At 38.4% G+C, this 15,878-nt stretch overlaps 1 protein-coding gene across 10 annotated transcripts in view; it reads right to left on the bottom strand.

Moving 5' to 3' along the window:
• AHI1 (Abelson helper integration site 1) overlaps window positions 1-15,730 on the bottom strand; it is a 194,186-nt gene extending 178,456 nt beyond the window's left edge. For 4 of the 10 annotated variants that reach the window (XR_003910543.1, XR_003910544.1, XR_003910545.1 and 1 more), the window contains exons 1-5: window positions 15,537-15,730; window positions 11,105-11,172; window positions 9,319-9,443; window positions 1,314-1,870; window positions 796-843 (exon numbers count right to left, since the gene is read on the bottom strand). Coding sequence is in view for 7 of the 10 variants with exons in the window: in XM_029943888.1 (XP_029799748.1) it covers window positions 796-843; window positions 1,314-1,870; window positions 9,319-9,443; window positions 11,105-11,114 (740 nt within the window). In the remaining 3 variants the exon portion in view is untranslated. Of the gene's footprint in view, window positions 1-795; window positions 844-1,313; window positions 1,871-2,672; window positions 2,745-9,318; window positions 9,444-11,104; window positions 11,173-12,145; window positions 12,226-15,110; window positions 15,295-15,536 lie in introns of those variants that run through there. The other 6 variants (XM_029943881.1, XM_029943884.1, XM_029943883.1 and 3 more) reach the window with 6 other exon arrangements.
• Between the last annotated feature and the right edge of the window lie 148 nt (window positions 15,731-15,878).

Here is a 15,878-nt window from a genome sequence, read left to right on the forward strand (position 1 = left end):
GCAGATGTTCCCCCAGCCAAGCCTTACGATGAGTGCAGCCCTAGCTGACATCCTAATTGTGGCTTGTGAGAGACCCTGAGTCAGAGGTACCCAGTTAAGTCAGGCTCAGATTCTTGATCCATGGACACTTGAGACAATAAATGTTGTTCTGCTAAGTTGTAGAGTAGCTTTCTTTAAAATTTTTTTTAATGTTTATTTATTCTTGACAGAGAGAGAGAGAGAGAGAGAGGGCATGCATGAGCAGGGGAAGGGCAGAGAGAGAGGGAGACACAGAATCTAAACAGGCTCCAGGCTCTGAGCTGTCAGCACAGAGCCCAATGTGGGGTTCAAATTCATGACCCGTGAGATTGATCATGACCTGAGCCGAAGTCAGACGCTTAACAGACCGAGCCACTCAAGCGCCCCTAGAGTAGCTTTTTAATGCAGCAACAGATAACTAATACAGATAGTAACATGTTCATGCAGCAAATCTATCGTCTTTCCTTTGTTACCACTGGTCATCTAGCTTTTGGTTAAGACGGGAATTATGTTTAGGTGAGGACGTTAAGGCAAACTGTCCCTGAATGCCAAGGAATAATCAAATACGGAATGCTCTCACCTCAAGTTGTTTATGTAAATGTGGATTACAGAAAATGAAGTTAATTAGTTAAAAGACATTTTTTAACTTGTTTTCCCCAAAGAGAGACATAAAAATACAAGTATGATCACAGAAACTTATGTTGTACATGCAAACATATATGTATAAGTATCATATATTAAAAAAAACTAGATTACAAAATTGCTTATAAAGATTACCTTTGGGTGGTTGGATTACTTTTATCTTCTTCTTTGTGTTGGTATGTTCTATAGTAAGTAAATACAATTTGTATAATAAGGGAAAATACTATATTCATATATCCAAACAGGCATTCAGAACTCAAAAATGGGGGAGAAGCTGGATTTCTATTATTAAATAAGGAGTTAAGGATAAATAAGTAGTTAAGGATAGAGACTCTAGCACAAGACTGCTAAGGTTTTGGCCAAACTTCTTACTGGTTCTGTGACTTAATACTTTCAAGTTCCCTCTTCTGCAGAGCAGGAAGATAGTATTACTATTCCTCATAGGGTTGTTACAAGGAATAAATGAGTTAATTCTTGTTAAGCACTGAGCATACACTCTGGTGCCATGGAAACAGTAACTGTTATTATTGTACTGGCAAAGGGTCCACAGGAAAAGCTAAGAATTTTCTTAGTATAACCACAGATATTACTCAAAAACTGAAAATACTAATGTTTTTAAAAGAGGACTTTTCATATTCATCAATGAGAAGTACCTTGACTCAGCTTTAGATGAGACTGGAACTTTCTTTTTTTTCTTTATTTTTTTTTCACTGTTCAATTTGCCATCATGTAATGAAGTATCTGAAGGAAAATAAGTCAACTGTTCTTTGAGTTTCTTTCTTATTTTCTTCTTAATCTCCTTCGCCATTTCTTCAGCTACTTGAAGTTGGTATGCTTGCATCAGTTCTTCTTCCTCATTTAAATTAGTATTTTCTCTCTCTTCATCTGCCTTCTCGCTTTTCTGATGAGCAACATCTGGCTGTGACCTGGTTTGTGCCTTCCGATGCATAGAATCCACCTTCCTCCTGGGAGCGTCCAGTTCCATTCCTTGCGTGGTCATCTGGAGTGCTGTTTTTCCCTGTTTACTGGCTTTTCCTTGCTTCTCTTCCTCTGCACTGACATCATCGGGAGTTTCAGGGGTTGAAGGGAGACTCCTCAGTTTGTTTTTAGAGACTGGCATGATCTTCTCGGGGTTATTAGTGTTACTAGCACTTACATCATCACTTTTAGTTTCTTTAATTTTCTGCAGATTGCCTGTAACAGTGTCAAGCTGGGAAAAGAAGACATAATACAAAGTTTCAGCCAAGCACAGTTCAGTTGTAGAAAGAGAAAGCACACCGACTGTTGTTCAATGTGTAATCTTGGGAAAATTATTTCATTTTTCACTTGAACACATTGATACTGTTCTAGACCATCGCCTTAGCACTATCCTAGTTCATTCTCTCAGTATTCAATCAGCAATATCTGAGAGTTAAGTTCAGATAAATGAGATAATTAACAGGGAGAAAAAGTAATGACTTTTCAGAAGTGAATAAACTGCTCAAATATCAAATGTTATTTTTCTCTTTGGCAGAATGATGCATACTTTAATTACACAATGTTTGAGAAATTGCTAAAAGAGCCACAGTTATAGCATTTCAGATTCCCCAACAGAAAACACAGATCATTTATCTCGCTTTACAGTTACGTTCTAAATAACTTTAGAATACTGTATAGAATATTGTATGTATTCAAATACATCACTGAAAATGCTGCTAAATATTAAATACTATCAGGTTAAATCAAATGACAGACTAAATACATGCCTATATATCTTTGTCTAAAAGTACTTAAAATAAGAAATATTTTTTTTACTAGGAAAGGGCGAGAAATAAAAGAGGAATGTTAGTAGTAATAAAATAAATATTCTGAGAAATTTCCCAAGGATAAAAAATAGAAAGGATTAGATCTTTGACGAAATTGGCAGAAAAAACCCATAGCCCATAGGAACAGAATTCTCCATAGAAGGGTGATTCTGGAGAAGCTACATAAGCGCAGAATCAAGTAACACAAGGAGAAGGAGGGGATTAAACCTGAGGATGACTAATTGAGGAGCTGGGAAGGACAGCTCTGTCCCCCAACCCCATTTGTGTTAGATGGGGACTTTCACCCAGAGGGGAAAGTAGGGTGAATGTGGAGAGGGACACCCAGCATGCTGCAGATGGTTACAATTCTCACCACACACACACGGAATCTTACAGTATACAGCCTTTTGTGACTCATTTCCCTCACTCTGCATGAAGCTTTGGAATCCATCCATGTTGTTGCATTTGTAGTAGTTTATTCCTTTAATTGCTAAGCAGTATTTCATTCCATGGATCTCTACTATAATCTATTTTTCCATACACCAATTAATGAACATTTGAGTTATTTTCAGTTTCATGCTGTTACTTGTTTTTGTTTCTCTTATGCAAGCATCAAAGAATTACTGTGCTATCGAGTAGATATTTAACTTCTTTGTTTTTTTTTTTAATATTTGGGGAGGGAAGGGGGCGAAGAGAGAGAGAGAGACAGAATCCAAAGCAGTCTCCAGGCTCTAGGCTGTCAGTATAGCGCCTGACGCAGGGCTTGAACTCACGAACCATGAGATTATGACCTGACCAAAGTCAGACGCTTAACCAACTGAGCCACCCAGCCACCCCTAGATGTTTAACTTCTTAAATAACTTGCCAACTGCTTCGCAAAGTGGCTATAACATGTTGTAGTCCCAGACGCATGAGAGTTCCATTTCTATAATGGCCTTATTAGCATTTACCATTGTCAATTTTTTGGGTTTTAGCTATCTGAATATGTGTGTAATGGCATTTCATTATTGTTTTACATTTTAAGGTTTTTTTTTTGTTTTTTGATATTTCTTGTTTGTTTTTGAGGGAGAGTGCACAAGCAAGGGAGGAGCAAAGAGAAAGGGAGAGAGAGAATCCCAAGCAGGCTCTGCGCTGCCAGCACAGAGTGCCCTATCATTACTGTTTTTTTTTTAATGTTTTATTTATTTTTGAGAGAGAGAGACAGCGTGAGCAGGGGAGGGTCAGAGAGAGAGGGAGACACAGAATCTGAAGACAGGCTGCAGGCTACAAGCTGTCAGCACAGACCCTGAGGCAGGGCTCAAACCCGAGAACTGCGAGATCATGACCTGACCCGAAGCCGGATGCTCAGCCGACTGAGCCACACAGGCGCCCCTCATTACTGTTTTAAATTGTATTTCCCTAATTAGCAATGACTCGAAAATCTCTACATGTGCTTATATGCTATCTGTATCTCTTATTTGATTAAGTATTAAAATATTTTTGCCCATTTTCATTGGATTACTTTCAAATCACTGAGTTCTAAGAGTTTTTGAAATGTTCTACATATAATTTGTCAGTATGTTGAAAATAATTTTCCTCAATCTATAGCCTATGTTTTCATTTTCTTAGCAATGTTTTGAATTTTCACAAACCCATTTATCTTTTTTCTTTTATGGTTCATGCTTCTGTATCCTGAAAAATCTATTTATACCTCAAGTTTACAATGGTTTTATCTTGTTTCATCTGTAAGTTATGTAACTTTAGCTCTTATGCTTTGGTCTTTGCTCCATTTCTATTTGATTTCTGAACATGATCATAGTTTATAATATTGTATATGGAGAACTATTCCAGCACCGTTTGTTGAAAAAATTATTGGCACACCTTGGCAATCTTGTCAAGAATCAACTAACCACATACATTTGGGTCTACTTCTAGACTGGATAGTGCTCCACCGAACTACAGGTCTATCATTATGACAATAACAGGTTGTCTTGGTTACTACAGCTTTACGATGAAACCTGAATCAGATAGTCAAATTCTTTCAACTTTGTTCTTCTTTTTCAAAATTGTTTTAGCTATTCTAGATCCACTGCTTAAATTTACAAGTAAATTTTATAATTAATTTTTCAATTCTTAATTAAAAAAACACCTACTGGTATTTTGATAAAATTGAATTTGAATCAATAAATCAATTTTCAGAGAGTAAATAGTGTTCTGTCAATTAATATTTGACAATAATGATTCTTCTGATCCATGAACACAAGTATCTATTTGATCTTTGTTTTCAGCAGTTTGGGGGTTTTCAGGATACAACAAGCCTTGTACAGTTTTTGATAAGTTTATTCTTGATTGTTATATACTTGTGTTGTTACTTTAAATTTTAACTTCAAATTATTCATTGCTAGTATAGAAAAAGTGGTTTTTATACTTTGATCTTACATTCTTTTTTTTAAATATTTATTTATTTTTGAGAGCCAGAGAGATAGAGTGTGAGCAGGAGAGGGGCAGAGAGAGAGGGAGACACAGAATCTGAAGCAGGCTCTGGGCTCTGAGCTGTCAGCATAGAGCCCAATGCAGGGTTCAAGCTCACAAACTATGAGATCATGACCTGAGCTAAAGTCAGATGCTTAACCGACTGAGACACCCAAGCGCCCAACTTTGACCTTATATGCTGATAAACCCACTTAACAGTTCTAGTCAGTAGCACTTTTTGTAGGTTTTTGTCATTTGTAAACAGAGACACTTTTACTCCTTCCTTTTCAATCTTTATGCCATCTTTAAAAATTAGCATTATTGCATTGGTTAGGGTCACTAGTATAATTATCAATACTCATGGTGACATATGCTTAAACTAAGGGTAAAAGCATTCAGTTTTTTTTTTTTAATGTTTTATTATTTTTGAGACAGGGAGGGGCAGAGAGAGAGGGAGACACAGAATTGGAAGCAGGCTCCAGGCTCTGAGTTGTCAGCACAGAGCCCGATGCAGGGCTTGAACCCACGAATGTGAGATCATGACCTGAGCCGAAGTCTGAGGCCTAACTGACTAAGCCACCCAGGCGCCCCTAGTTTTTTATTTTTAAGTATGATGTTAGCTATAGGTTTTTATAGACACCCCTTATCAAGTTAAGGAAATTCTCTATTCTTTCGTTTAAGAGTTAACAAAATGAGTGTTGAATCTCAAGTCCTTTTACTGAATTTATTGAGACAATTATATTGTTCTTTTGTTTTTGTTTCTTTTTGGTTTTCTTTAAATTTTTTTATGTTTATTTATTTTTGAGAGACAGAGTGTGAACGGGTGGGGGCTGGGAGGAAGAGAGGGAGACACAGAATCTGAAGCAGGCTCCAGGCTCTGAGCTGTCAGCACAGAGCCTGACATGGGATCCAAACCCACAGACCGTAAGGTCATGACCTGAGCCAAAGTCAGACGCTTTGCCATTCAGATGTCCATATTGTTTTTTACTTAATCTTTTAATGTGGTAAATTATATTGACTGATTTTTCTAATGTTGAACTAATGATGTATTCTTGAGATAAACTTTGCCTGGTCCTGGGGTATTATCCTTTCCATATAACTTAGGATGGGTTTCTTAAATTTGGAATATAATTTATTGTTAAATTGGTTTCCATACTACAGACAGTGCTCAACCCAACACCCACCTCGATGCCCATCACCACTTTCCCCTCTCCCCCATATTTTATGCAGTATGCCTGCTCTATGTTCAAAAGGGATACTGGTGTAGTTTTCATGGAATGTCTTTGTGTATCAGGATAATTAATGATTGCTCCCCGAAAAAGTACAGACATAGTTGCTCATTTTGTATAGTCTGTAGTGGTTTGTGCAGAATCATTATTGCTTCCTCCTTAAATGTTTGATAAAATTTGCCAACGTGGAGCCCTGAGAAAAATAGGTAGTTTTCTTTATGGGTAGGTTTTTCACCATAGATTTCATTTTTTAAAGAAAGTATTCAGTATACAAGTTATTGATGTCTCTTTGAGTCAGCTTGGTAGTCTGTATCCTTTAAGTAATTTATGCATTTCATCTTTATTGTCATAAAGTTATTTAAAGTATTCCATTATTCTTTTCAAGTCTGTGACATCTACAGTGAATACCCTCTTATACTCCTATTATTAACTTTTGTCTTTCCTTTTTTTCTTTCCTTATTCAGTCCTGTTAGAAGCCATGCAGTCAGATAATCAACTGAGCCACCCTGGTGTCCCTGCGAACTTTTATTTTTAAACTTTATGTCACTGGTTTTGATATGAAAACACTGTAAGCCAAATGCCTATCATTTAAAAAAATCTATTTTAAAGTCTTTTAAAAACAGAGAGCTTATAGGTGCCTTAGTGGCTCCGCTGGTTGAGCATCCAGCTGTTGATTTCTGCTCAGGCCATGATCCCAGGTCGTGGGATTGAGTCCCACATCAGGCGCCATGCTGAGAATGGAGCATGCTTAAGACTCTCTCTCATCCTCTGCCCTTTTTCCTGCTCACACTCACATGCATGCTCAGTCTGCCTATGGAATAAAAAATGTCAAAGAAAGTTTAAAAAATTAAATAAATGTCCAGGAGGGTTTATTTGTACATCCTGAAGCTCTGTATGTCCTTACTACTTATTTCTTTCATTTTAAATGTTTTAGGCATTTCTTCTCATGGAAGGAAGCCTCAGATTTATCTTCCACATCACTAACTATATTTTTCTATGGTGCAAATTCTACGATTTTAGGCTTAAGTTATAGTTTAAAAAAAAAAAACAAAACTACAGAGAACATGGGAGGTGGTGGTTTTAAATCCCACTTAGTCTACTTCTGGTTACATGGCCCTGGCAAACCATTTAACACCTCTGTTAAGTGGTTTTTCTGTTCAGATGTCTATAAAATCTCTCATATGCAAAGTAAGAGCCCCAATACCTAGGTTTCATGATTAACATGAGAATCAGAAACAGCATTTGGAAAATTCTCATCGCAGTGCCTAACAGATTGTTGAAAAACAATAGGGTGAATCTGCCATTATTATGAATTATCTTATTACGGACTTTCCTTGCTTCCTTTCCTTATGTTGGCCGGCTTCCCTTCCCCTCTGAGCCTGCTCTGCACATGAGATTCCTCGTTTCTGTGGTGAAGAGGCCTCATCTCTTCACGCCTCAGGGAAAGCGGCCCTGGTGGGTGTTAAGAGAGGAGGCTCTGCAGACTGGTAAGAGCATGAGTTCTGGTTCTACCATTACTGTCCAACTTTAGGTAAGTTATTCACCCTTTCTGTGATCTAGTCTCCTTATTTATAAATGGAGATAAACCTCATCATTTTGTTGTATTAAAAATGAGTGGCTACGCATACAATGTTTAGAAGCACTTAAAAGACGGAAAGCACTGCTATCTAGTAAATAGAAGCAGGTGTTCCTCCTCTGCTCCTAAAGTAAATCATTTCAAAAATATTTTGTTTCCCTCTAAGTCCTCCAGGAATATTCACCCTTCTTTTGAGCTGAAAAATCTTTTCCTAAGTATTTTTTCCGAGTATACTCATCCCTGGAAAAAAGAAAGAATTTAAATGGCCTGCTATGTATTAAAAGAGGCTGGGTAAGTCATGTCTAGTTACCTCACCCTTGTGTGTTCCCAATATCTAAACTGGACCACAGGTAAATATACCTTCTGCCCATTTTCTGGTTGTCCACTTAACCAATCATTCCTGGCCTAAACAGCGTTTGGTTCATACTCACAAAGCCCAGTTCTAAGAGTGAGAGAAAAATAAGAGGTTTCACTTTGATTAAGTCCATGAAAATATCTTCAGTTGTTTCCAGGTTTCTTTAGGCTTTTTCCCAGTATACGCCACCTTACACAAGGGGAGGGCATATCCCAATAAGCAATGTTCCATCCTCCACGTGCCTCTGTTCCCCACCATACCACATACCGATACAAGCAGCAGCAGCACATTCTAAGGGCAGCATCCATGATGGGAGACCTAATCTGCCCCACTCTGTTAGTAGTTCTAAATTCGCGTGTAGTAGCATGCAGGCATAGTGTGAATCCCTTATGTGTGCACAGCTGATTCTGGCCAATGTCAGTATTCCTTTGCCTCACTTGAGGATATATACTATTACACTGATGACTGACAGAATACTGGAATGAAGAGAACACATGATAAAATTCAGAATAGGGTAAAATTTGCTTCAAGTAAAATACAGGATATATATAACTCCTAAAACTCCTGCCAAAGAGCCAGAGCATGCATGAAGTTATTTGTGCCTGTGTGCGTGTGTGTGTATGTGACACAACAGATTATGTTCAAAGGAGTTAAAGGTACAAGTGAAGTAGCTAGACAGATTTAAAGAGTGACTAGTACATTCATTGTAGATATTATTACGGACCCTTTATAATACCCTGGCATCAGGTTGTAGTCAATTGTTGATTTGTTTCGTACTGCTTTGAGTTTTGCGTTTTGAATCTCTTCAAACATGCTGCCAAAAAAAATTCCTTTCATTTGAAAATGTACCTCAAATACAAAAGGTTAATTACTGTCTTAAGTTTCCATTGATTCCTCTTGCTTCTTCCAGGTAGAATCAGATGAATAAATCTAGATAAGCTACTGAAGAGCTGATGTACAATAATCATTCCCTTGGTCCTTCACAATTCTGGGTTAAAAACCTTGATTTTCTTAAAAATGTGGAATATGTGTCACCAGCTGAGTTTGCCCATTCTCTCCTCTCTCTCCACGCAGGACAGCACTCATGACTGAACTCAGTACCCCAAGAGTGATGTGGATTTTAATGTAAGCTTTATTTTACTGCATGTTCTTGACCATGACATACATTACTGCTTTTAATTTCCAAAGTTCCTCAGAGTTTTAATATGAAAGTCATAATTCCATGCAGACTATGTCATTATTACCAAATAATTGGTTACTCACTGCAATTTTTTCTCCAGATTTGCCATTTTTTTTCTTCAGTTTTTTTCTTTCATATATGAGATCATGGTGGGTCTTAAGCAGTTCCTCAAAGCGAACTCTGGTTTTCAGTTTGGCTTCACTCTCCACTACCAAAGATAAAGACATATCACTTTCTGAATAATTTTATTATAGCACAAGTCTGCATTATTACATTAAAGACCACAGTCTTGTAAATGGCTGCTTGGGTTCTTCAGCTACCTTAGTGACCAGTTCATCCTTCCTAAAAAACTTTTCTTTTGGCTTTGGTGTCACCACACTCACCTGTATCCCTTTCACCTGTTACTCTCTCTGAAAGTTTCCTTTACTCAGTTAACTTTCTATTTATGATGCACAGTAGCACCTACCACTGTTAGTTATGTGGTCTTAACCAAGTTACTTAACTCTAACTTCATCTTTGTTATCTGTAAAATCAGAATAATCCTATGTCAAAAATCATTTGCATGAAAAATGGTTAACACTTGCCCAGTCAGTAATCAGCATTCAACAAACACTATCAGCTGAAAGTTGTTTCTTCCTTTAAAACATAAGTCTGATCACATCATTCCCTTGCTTTAGGACTCTGTGTGCGAGTCTCACTTCACTTAGGACACAGTAAGTCCTTCAGGTGCCCTACAGGGTTCTCACGTTGTGGCCTGTTTCCCCTACAGCTTCACATCAAGAGAAACAGCCCCTTAGATCCCTACATTCTCGCCACACTGCCCTTCTCACTCCTCCACCAGAATAAGCGCCTTCCTTTGTAAAGCTGCTTCTTCCTGGTTTAAACTTCCTCTCACTTCTCAGCTACCTGGTGCAGCTGCCTGTTCAAATGTCACCTCTAAAGTAGAACATTTCCTGATGACCTCATCTAAATTTCACTGTTCCTCACATAGCAGGCTGTTCTTTTCTTTCACAGCACTTATAAGTAGGTTTTTAAAAAAATATTTATTTTGAGAGAAAGAGAGAGGGAGAACACACATGAGCTGGGGATTGGGCAAGGGGAGAGGGAGAGATGTGATCCCGAGCAGGCTCCACATGGTCAGCAGAGCCCCACGCTGTGCCCGACACTGGTCCCAATGTGGGTCCCAACTCAGGATTCAATCTCACGACTGAACTGAAATCAAGAGTTGGACATATAACTAACTGAGCCACCCAGGAGCCCCTATACTATGTAGCTCTTAACTACCATCGCTAGTACTATCATGAGATCTAGCTCAGAATAATCAATAATCATGTGTTAATACTGAATAAATGCTGAATGAATGAATGATAGCCCCAGAGCAAGTATTGGCGAATCACAGCTTATAGGTCAGTCACCTATTTTTTACACATAAAGTTTTATTGAAACAGAGCTGGCCACTCTGTCAAGAATTCTTATGGATGCTTTCATGCTTCAGTGGCAGAGGTGAGTAGTTCTAGCAGAGAATAAACCTAAAATATGTACCAGCTTGCCCTTTATGGAAAAGTCTGCGGACACCTGCTCTAGAGTAAAATGCCCATTTTGATGATAATGAATAAAATCCAACCGTATGTAGTAATGATTATTTACCCTGTCCAGGGAGTCCCAAAATGCCACCCATTGAATACATACTAACCTTAACACATATTAGCATTAAATAGAAATTGAATACCACTGTAACTATCTAAATATATTTGGTTAATGATATCGACTTTATTCATAATCGGTTAAAAATTCCTTTAAATAATCCCAACTTTTAAATCAATTAATTAATAACATGTATTACATATATAAATTTCATTAAAGTCCTACCAGTGGGCATATCTCAGCTTTATGGAGAACATGGAGTTGTAATGTAAAGCTCTGACTCGATCAGGATCCTGTTAAAACAAAGAGAATTTACTTGTAATATGGAATTTGCAAATAAAATTTACAAAACATTCTTCATACAAGATTACGTCATGATTTATCCACTACCTCATAAGATTTATACCAATAAAACTAAGTTCTCTTATCTCAATCTTATGCAAATGACTTTAATGCATTCAAGTCAGTTTAGGGTCTGAAAAAAGATAAAGAAAACTGGATCGTATTTGAGTAAAATATATATCTGAAAAAAATTTTAAAAAGAATCTTGAAAGCAGTAAATGTGTACTTGTTATGTTAATGCAGTTTCAAAAGTGTTGTAAGTAAAAAATAAACTTTTCACTATACTTTAAAGAAACCAAACTCCACCCCAGAATTGACTTTCCCAAGAACACACACTATTTATATTAAAGTGTAACTATGGATACCATATTAATAGATAATGAATTTAAACATCTTTTTACCTGTCACTGAAAACGTTGCAACAATAGAGAAGGTTAAGCACAAGAATTCATACCATTTTCCTCAAATAAAAACCTGGGTTTGTATTATTACATATGAAAACCAGACATAAACTCAGTATACATATTCCTGAATTTCCAATTTTACTTAAAGATAGGAGTGTGTGTCCAAAACATTAATGTCCACATGCGAGCACAATATTCACACATTTTTAAGAATAAAGCTGAAGTCTGTTAAAAAAAGAAAGAAAGAAAGAAAGAAAGAAAGAAAGAAAGAAAGAAAGAAAGAAAAAGAAATAGAAATACATAATTTGATTTGGCTCCGCAATTACTGATCGAGGCTCCAGATCCCTGGGGATCCACATTCATGTTCCTCTAATATTAAGGGTACTCTGGATAGAAAAGTGAAAAGAAATACTAAAAAGGAAACAATGACTACACACATACACCTAATTATGAGGCTTAACCACTATCTGGTGCACAGACAAAACAGACATCACTAAATCCACACAGTAAAGACTCTTACACTTTAATGATGGGAGCCCGAATGTACTTTCTAGGAGATACAGATCTAATAAATTTGGTCATCCACTTTCCATGCTACACTAAGTTAGAAAAGAGAAAAGATGTAAAGGCAAGTGCATCAGTAATTGAAATTTCACAGCACATAAGTAGAAAAACATACAATCATAAAACATAAAAAACTTAATATTTACATATTCCCTGATCATTCAATACATAGGAAAACAGCTGACCTATATGACTTTGAGTCATTAAGAAAAAGCTTACTTATATTCAGCTTAACCTGTTTTCCCTTAAAATATTTATGGTATTTTAGACATTTCAGAAAGATAAAATAAAACTACTGAAGAGGCAGGACAAAGAGTAAAGGATGATTCTCATGCTTCTGGAAGCAGAATAATTAGGCCAGTAGTATTATTAACTGGAATACAGGACAAGTATAATGGAGAACCTTAAAACCCAAGTCTTGGGATTTGTCTTAAAATTAATTGTGACCTTAGGCGTTTGTTTCCTCATCTATAAAATCGTCTAACAGCGAAAATTCAAAAGGTTGTTGTAAGGGTTAGAGGATTTAGAATAATGCCTTTAAAAAAGCACTAGTAAACATCTGGTACAATTATAAAAGATGTTTCTTATGGGGACACTCAAGTGAGCTTAGTGGGGCGTGTTGAGCAGGGGCACTAACCAGCTACAAGCACTGGCTCCACTGTCAGATCCCTAGATTCAAATTCAAGTTCTAATTGCCAGTAAATTAATCTCCGGACCTCAATTACCTAATCTTCAAAAGGGAATAAAAACTGTAAGTTGCTCGTAAGGTTTTCGTAAACATGAAAGAAGAAGATGCATGTAAAATACTTAGCACAATGCCCAGAATATGGCAAGCCCTCTGAAAATGACAGCTATTAGCACTGCATATATAAATATGTGATTGTGTGTGTGTAATCAGATTGTTTGGTAGGCAACAGAATATAGTAATCCAGCAAGGAGCACGAGGCTGAAGATTTGAGCAAGTTGTGAAGAGTGTTCACTGGATCTGCAGTCTGGAAGTCACATGTTTGCAAAACTTTGGGAAGGGGCAGAAATCTGGGCAACCACAGGTGTAGGAATGAATGGAAGGTGAAACCTATAGAAGAAACATGTGGATGATTCTTTCTACAATTTTGCTTCCAACTGTCTTCCCCAATCCCCAAAGGCAGTGACATGAGGCAGGAGCCTCATAATCTTCATAAAAGACTATGGGAAGATTTTACTTCTTTTTTCTCTCAAGACTGTTTCCATGTTTCCATCATCCTATCCTTAAAAAATATAAATAAATAAATCATCCTCTACATTGCAAGTAGAGGAATTTTCTAAAATAAAAATGTGATGGTATTATTTCTTTGTTTAAATCTCTTCACTAGATTCTGGGGCTCCTTGGTGGCTCAGTTGGTTGAACGTCCAACTTTGGCTCAGGCCATGATCTTGCAGTTCACGGGTCTGAGCCCCATGTCCAGCTCTGTTCTGACAGCTCAGAACCTGGAGCCTGCCTTGGATTCTGTGCCTCCCTTGCTCTCTGCCCCTCCCCCGCTCATGCTCTGCTTCTCTCTAAAAAGTAAATAAACTTTAAAAACAAATTTTTAATTTCTTCTCTAGATTCCAGTCATCTACTGGAAAAAAATAGCAAGTCCTTACCACTGGGACTCAAGGCTACTTATACAATGACTCCTTGCCTTTTTTGTTAAACCTCCCCTTCTCCAGCCATATTTCCACACACATTCTGAACTCTAGCCACATGCAACTACTTACAGGCCTTCGATCGTGTCAAACTCCTTCTTGCCTTTGTGGCATTACATGTACACCTCTCTCTCCTGAGAAATGACCTTCTTCTGTCTAACAAACTTCTGACTATCCTTAAACACTAAACACAGATGGTATCTCTTGGGGCAGTTAAATACCTCTCTGTGATCCCACACGCCTTGAGCTTCATACCTCCCTCTCTACCTCAGCCCTTTATTTCCACCCTAGTAAAATGTCCTATGACCCAAGAAATTAAAATGACACTTATTTTATTGTAAAGAGAAAAGGAAATAGTGAAAAGCAAAGTGATCGGCACAATGGCTGACACACTGTAGGTACTCAATAAAATGCCTATTTTTACACTACTAAAAATAATTGTGCAATAGGTAATACCTCAAGTGAATTACAAGTTCACATTTACTATCACTTAGTAGTTCAATGCATAGTTGAATAAACACTAATATTACTTAATATAGCATATACATTACAGAAATAGTCACCTCCAAACAATATCTTTGAATTAATGACTAATATTTGAGTAGTAAAATCACTGGCAAAAACTAAGATCAAATTTAAAATGACATTCTTGAACCTCACATATACCATTATTTTAAAGCTTCTCCCTCATAAACGCTTTTATAGGAGCTGCCAGGAAATACTAAATAAGAAAAGTAACTGCACTACCTTTCTTCTTATATTTCTCTTTCTCTAAACATCTGATTATTGGCCAATACATGTCTAAAGACCATTGGGAGAAGTAGCAAAGGTTTGAATGATTTACTCTTTAACTGAATTTTATAGCGCTGGAAAAAAAAAACCCAAAAAAACCCTGTACACATAATGAAATAAATGAAAATAGCCTCCATAAACAAGATTCCAAGTACGGTTTTAAAACAACGTTTGGTATTTGGATTTCTCCGATATTTTAAAAAAAATTTCCCAGAGTTCTCACAACGAGCAATCTTCCTTCTGAAAGCCCAAGCAAGTAACAGCAATAGTTACTGCAACAGGTGAGAATATTGTTAGAATCCTTTTCTCAAAATGCGAAAGTCATACTCTCTAGTGAGTAGATGGTCTCCCAATAATGCTGAAATGTAGCACAACCATTGGTAGCAATTCTAAAGAGTGTACTTTTTTCTTTTCATATACATATCAAAACGACCCTTTTCTTATAAAAGTAACACACTAGGCACCTTTTCTCAGATGTAATTAAGAAGGCATTTCATCCGTTCGAGATTCAGCACCAAGTTGACACCGTGAAAGGAAACAGACATCGTGAAAGGAAATAAACATCCTTAGTGCGCATCTGATTTAAATGCTTTTAAGCCAGAATCCGGTGTAGGAAAGGCATACATTGCATTCCCTCCACGCTAGATCAGGACACCACACGCCGAGACCGGAGCCCAGGGAAGGAAACGGGGAACTACTTAGAGGTATTCATCAGAAACTACCGCCCAGGGCTCCGCGGCGCTTGGCGGGTCAGCCTGCAGTGGCGGCAGTGCCGCCCCCGTACCCTTGGCCTCCAGCAGTCCCCCACGTCGCCGCCCCCCGGAGAAGGACGGGACAGGCCCAGCGCCCGGCCCGGGCTCCCGCCACCAGCAGGCCTGCTGCGTACTCACAGAGAACGGAGCTCAGAGCGGCCGACAGCCCGTTCCGCCGGGGCGGACACTGGGACTGTGCGAAGGGCTTACCGCGCCAGGCGAGGCGAGGCGGGGCGGGGCAGCCACCGAACACCCGCGCAGCCACCCCAGCAGCCAGCCACTCGGGATCTGAGAGCCGACCGGGTGCCGCAGTGCGGGCAGCGCGCCGCCTGCTGACGTCAGCGGCTGCCTACGCCGCCGTTCCCACGACAACCGATGCGGCCCGAGCTCCCGGCCTGGACCGCTGCCCAACTTAGACTCCGGTCCTCGGCCCCGCCTCCGCGCCGCCTCCGCCGGGGCCGCGAGCTGCTGCAGTGCGGC

This window comes from Suricata suricatta, chromosome 7 (genome assembly GCF_006229205.1).
Source record: "Suricata suricatta isolate VVHF042 chromosome 7, meerkat_22Aug2017_6uvM2_HiC, whole genome shotgun sequence".
Lineage (NCBI taxonomy): Eukaryota > Metazoa > Chordata > Mammalia > Carnivora > Herpestidae > Suricata > Suricata suricatta.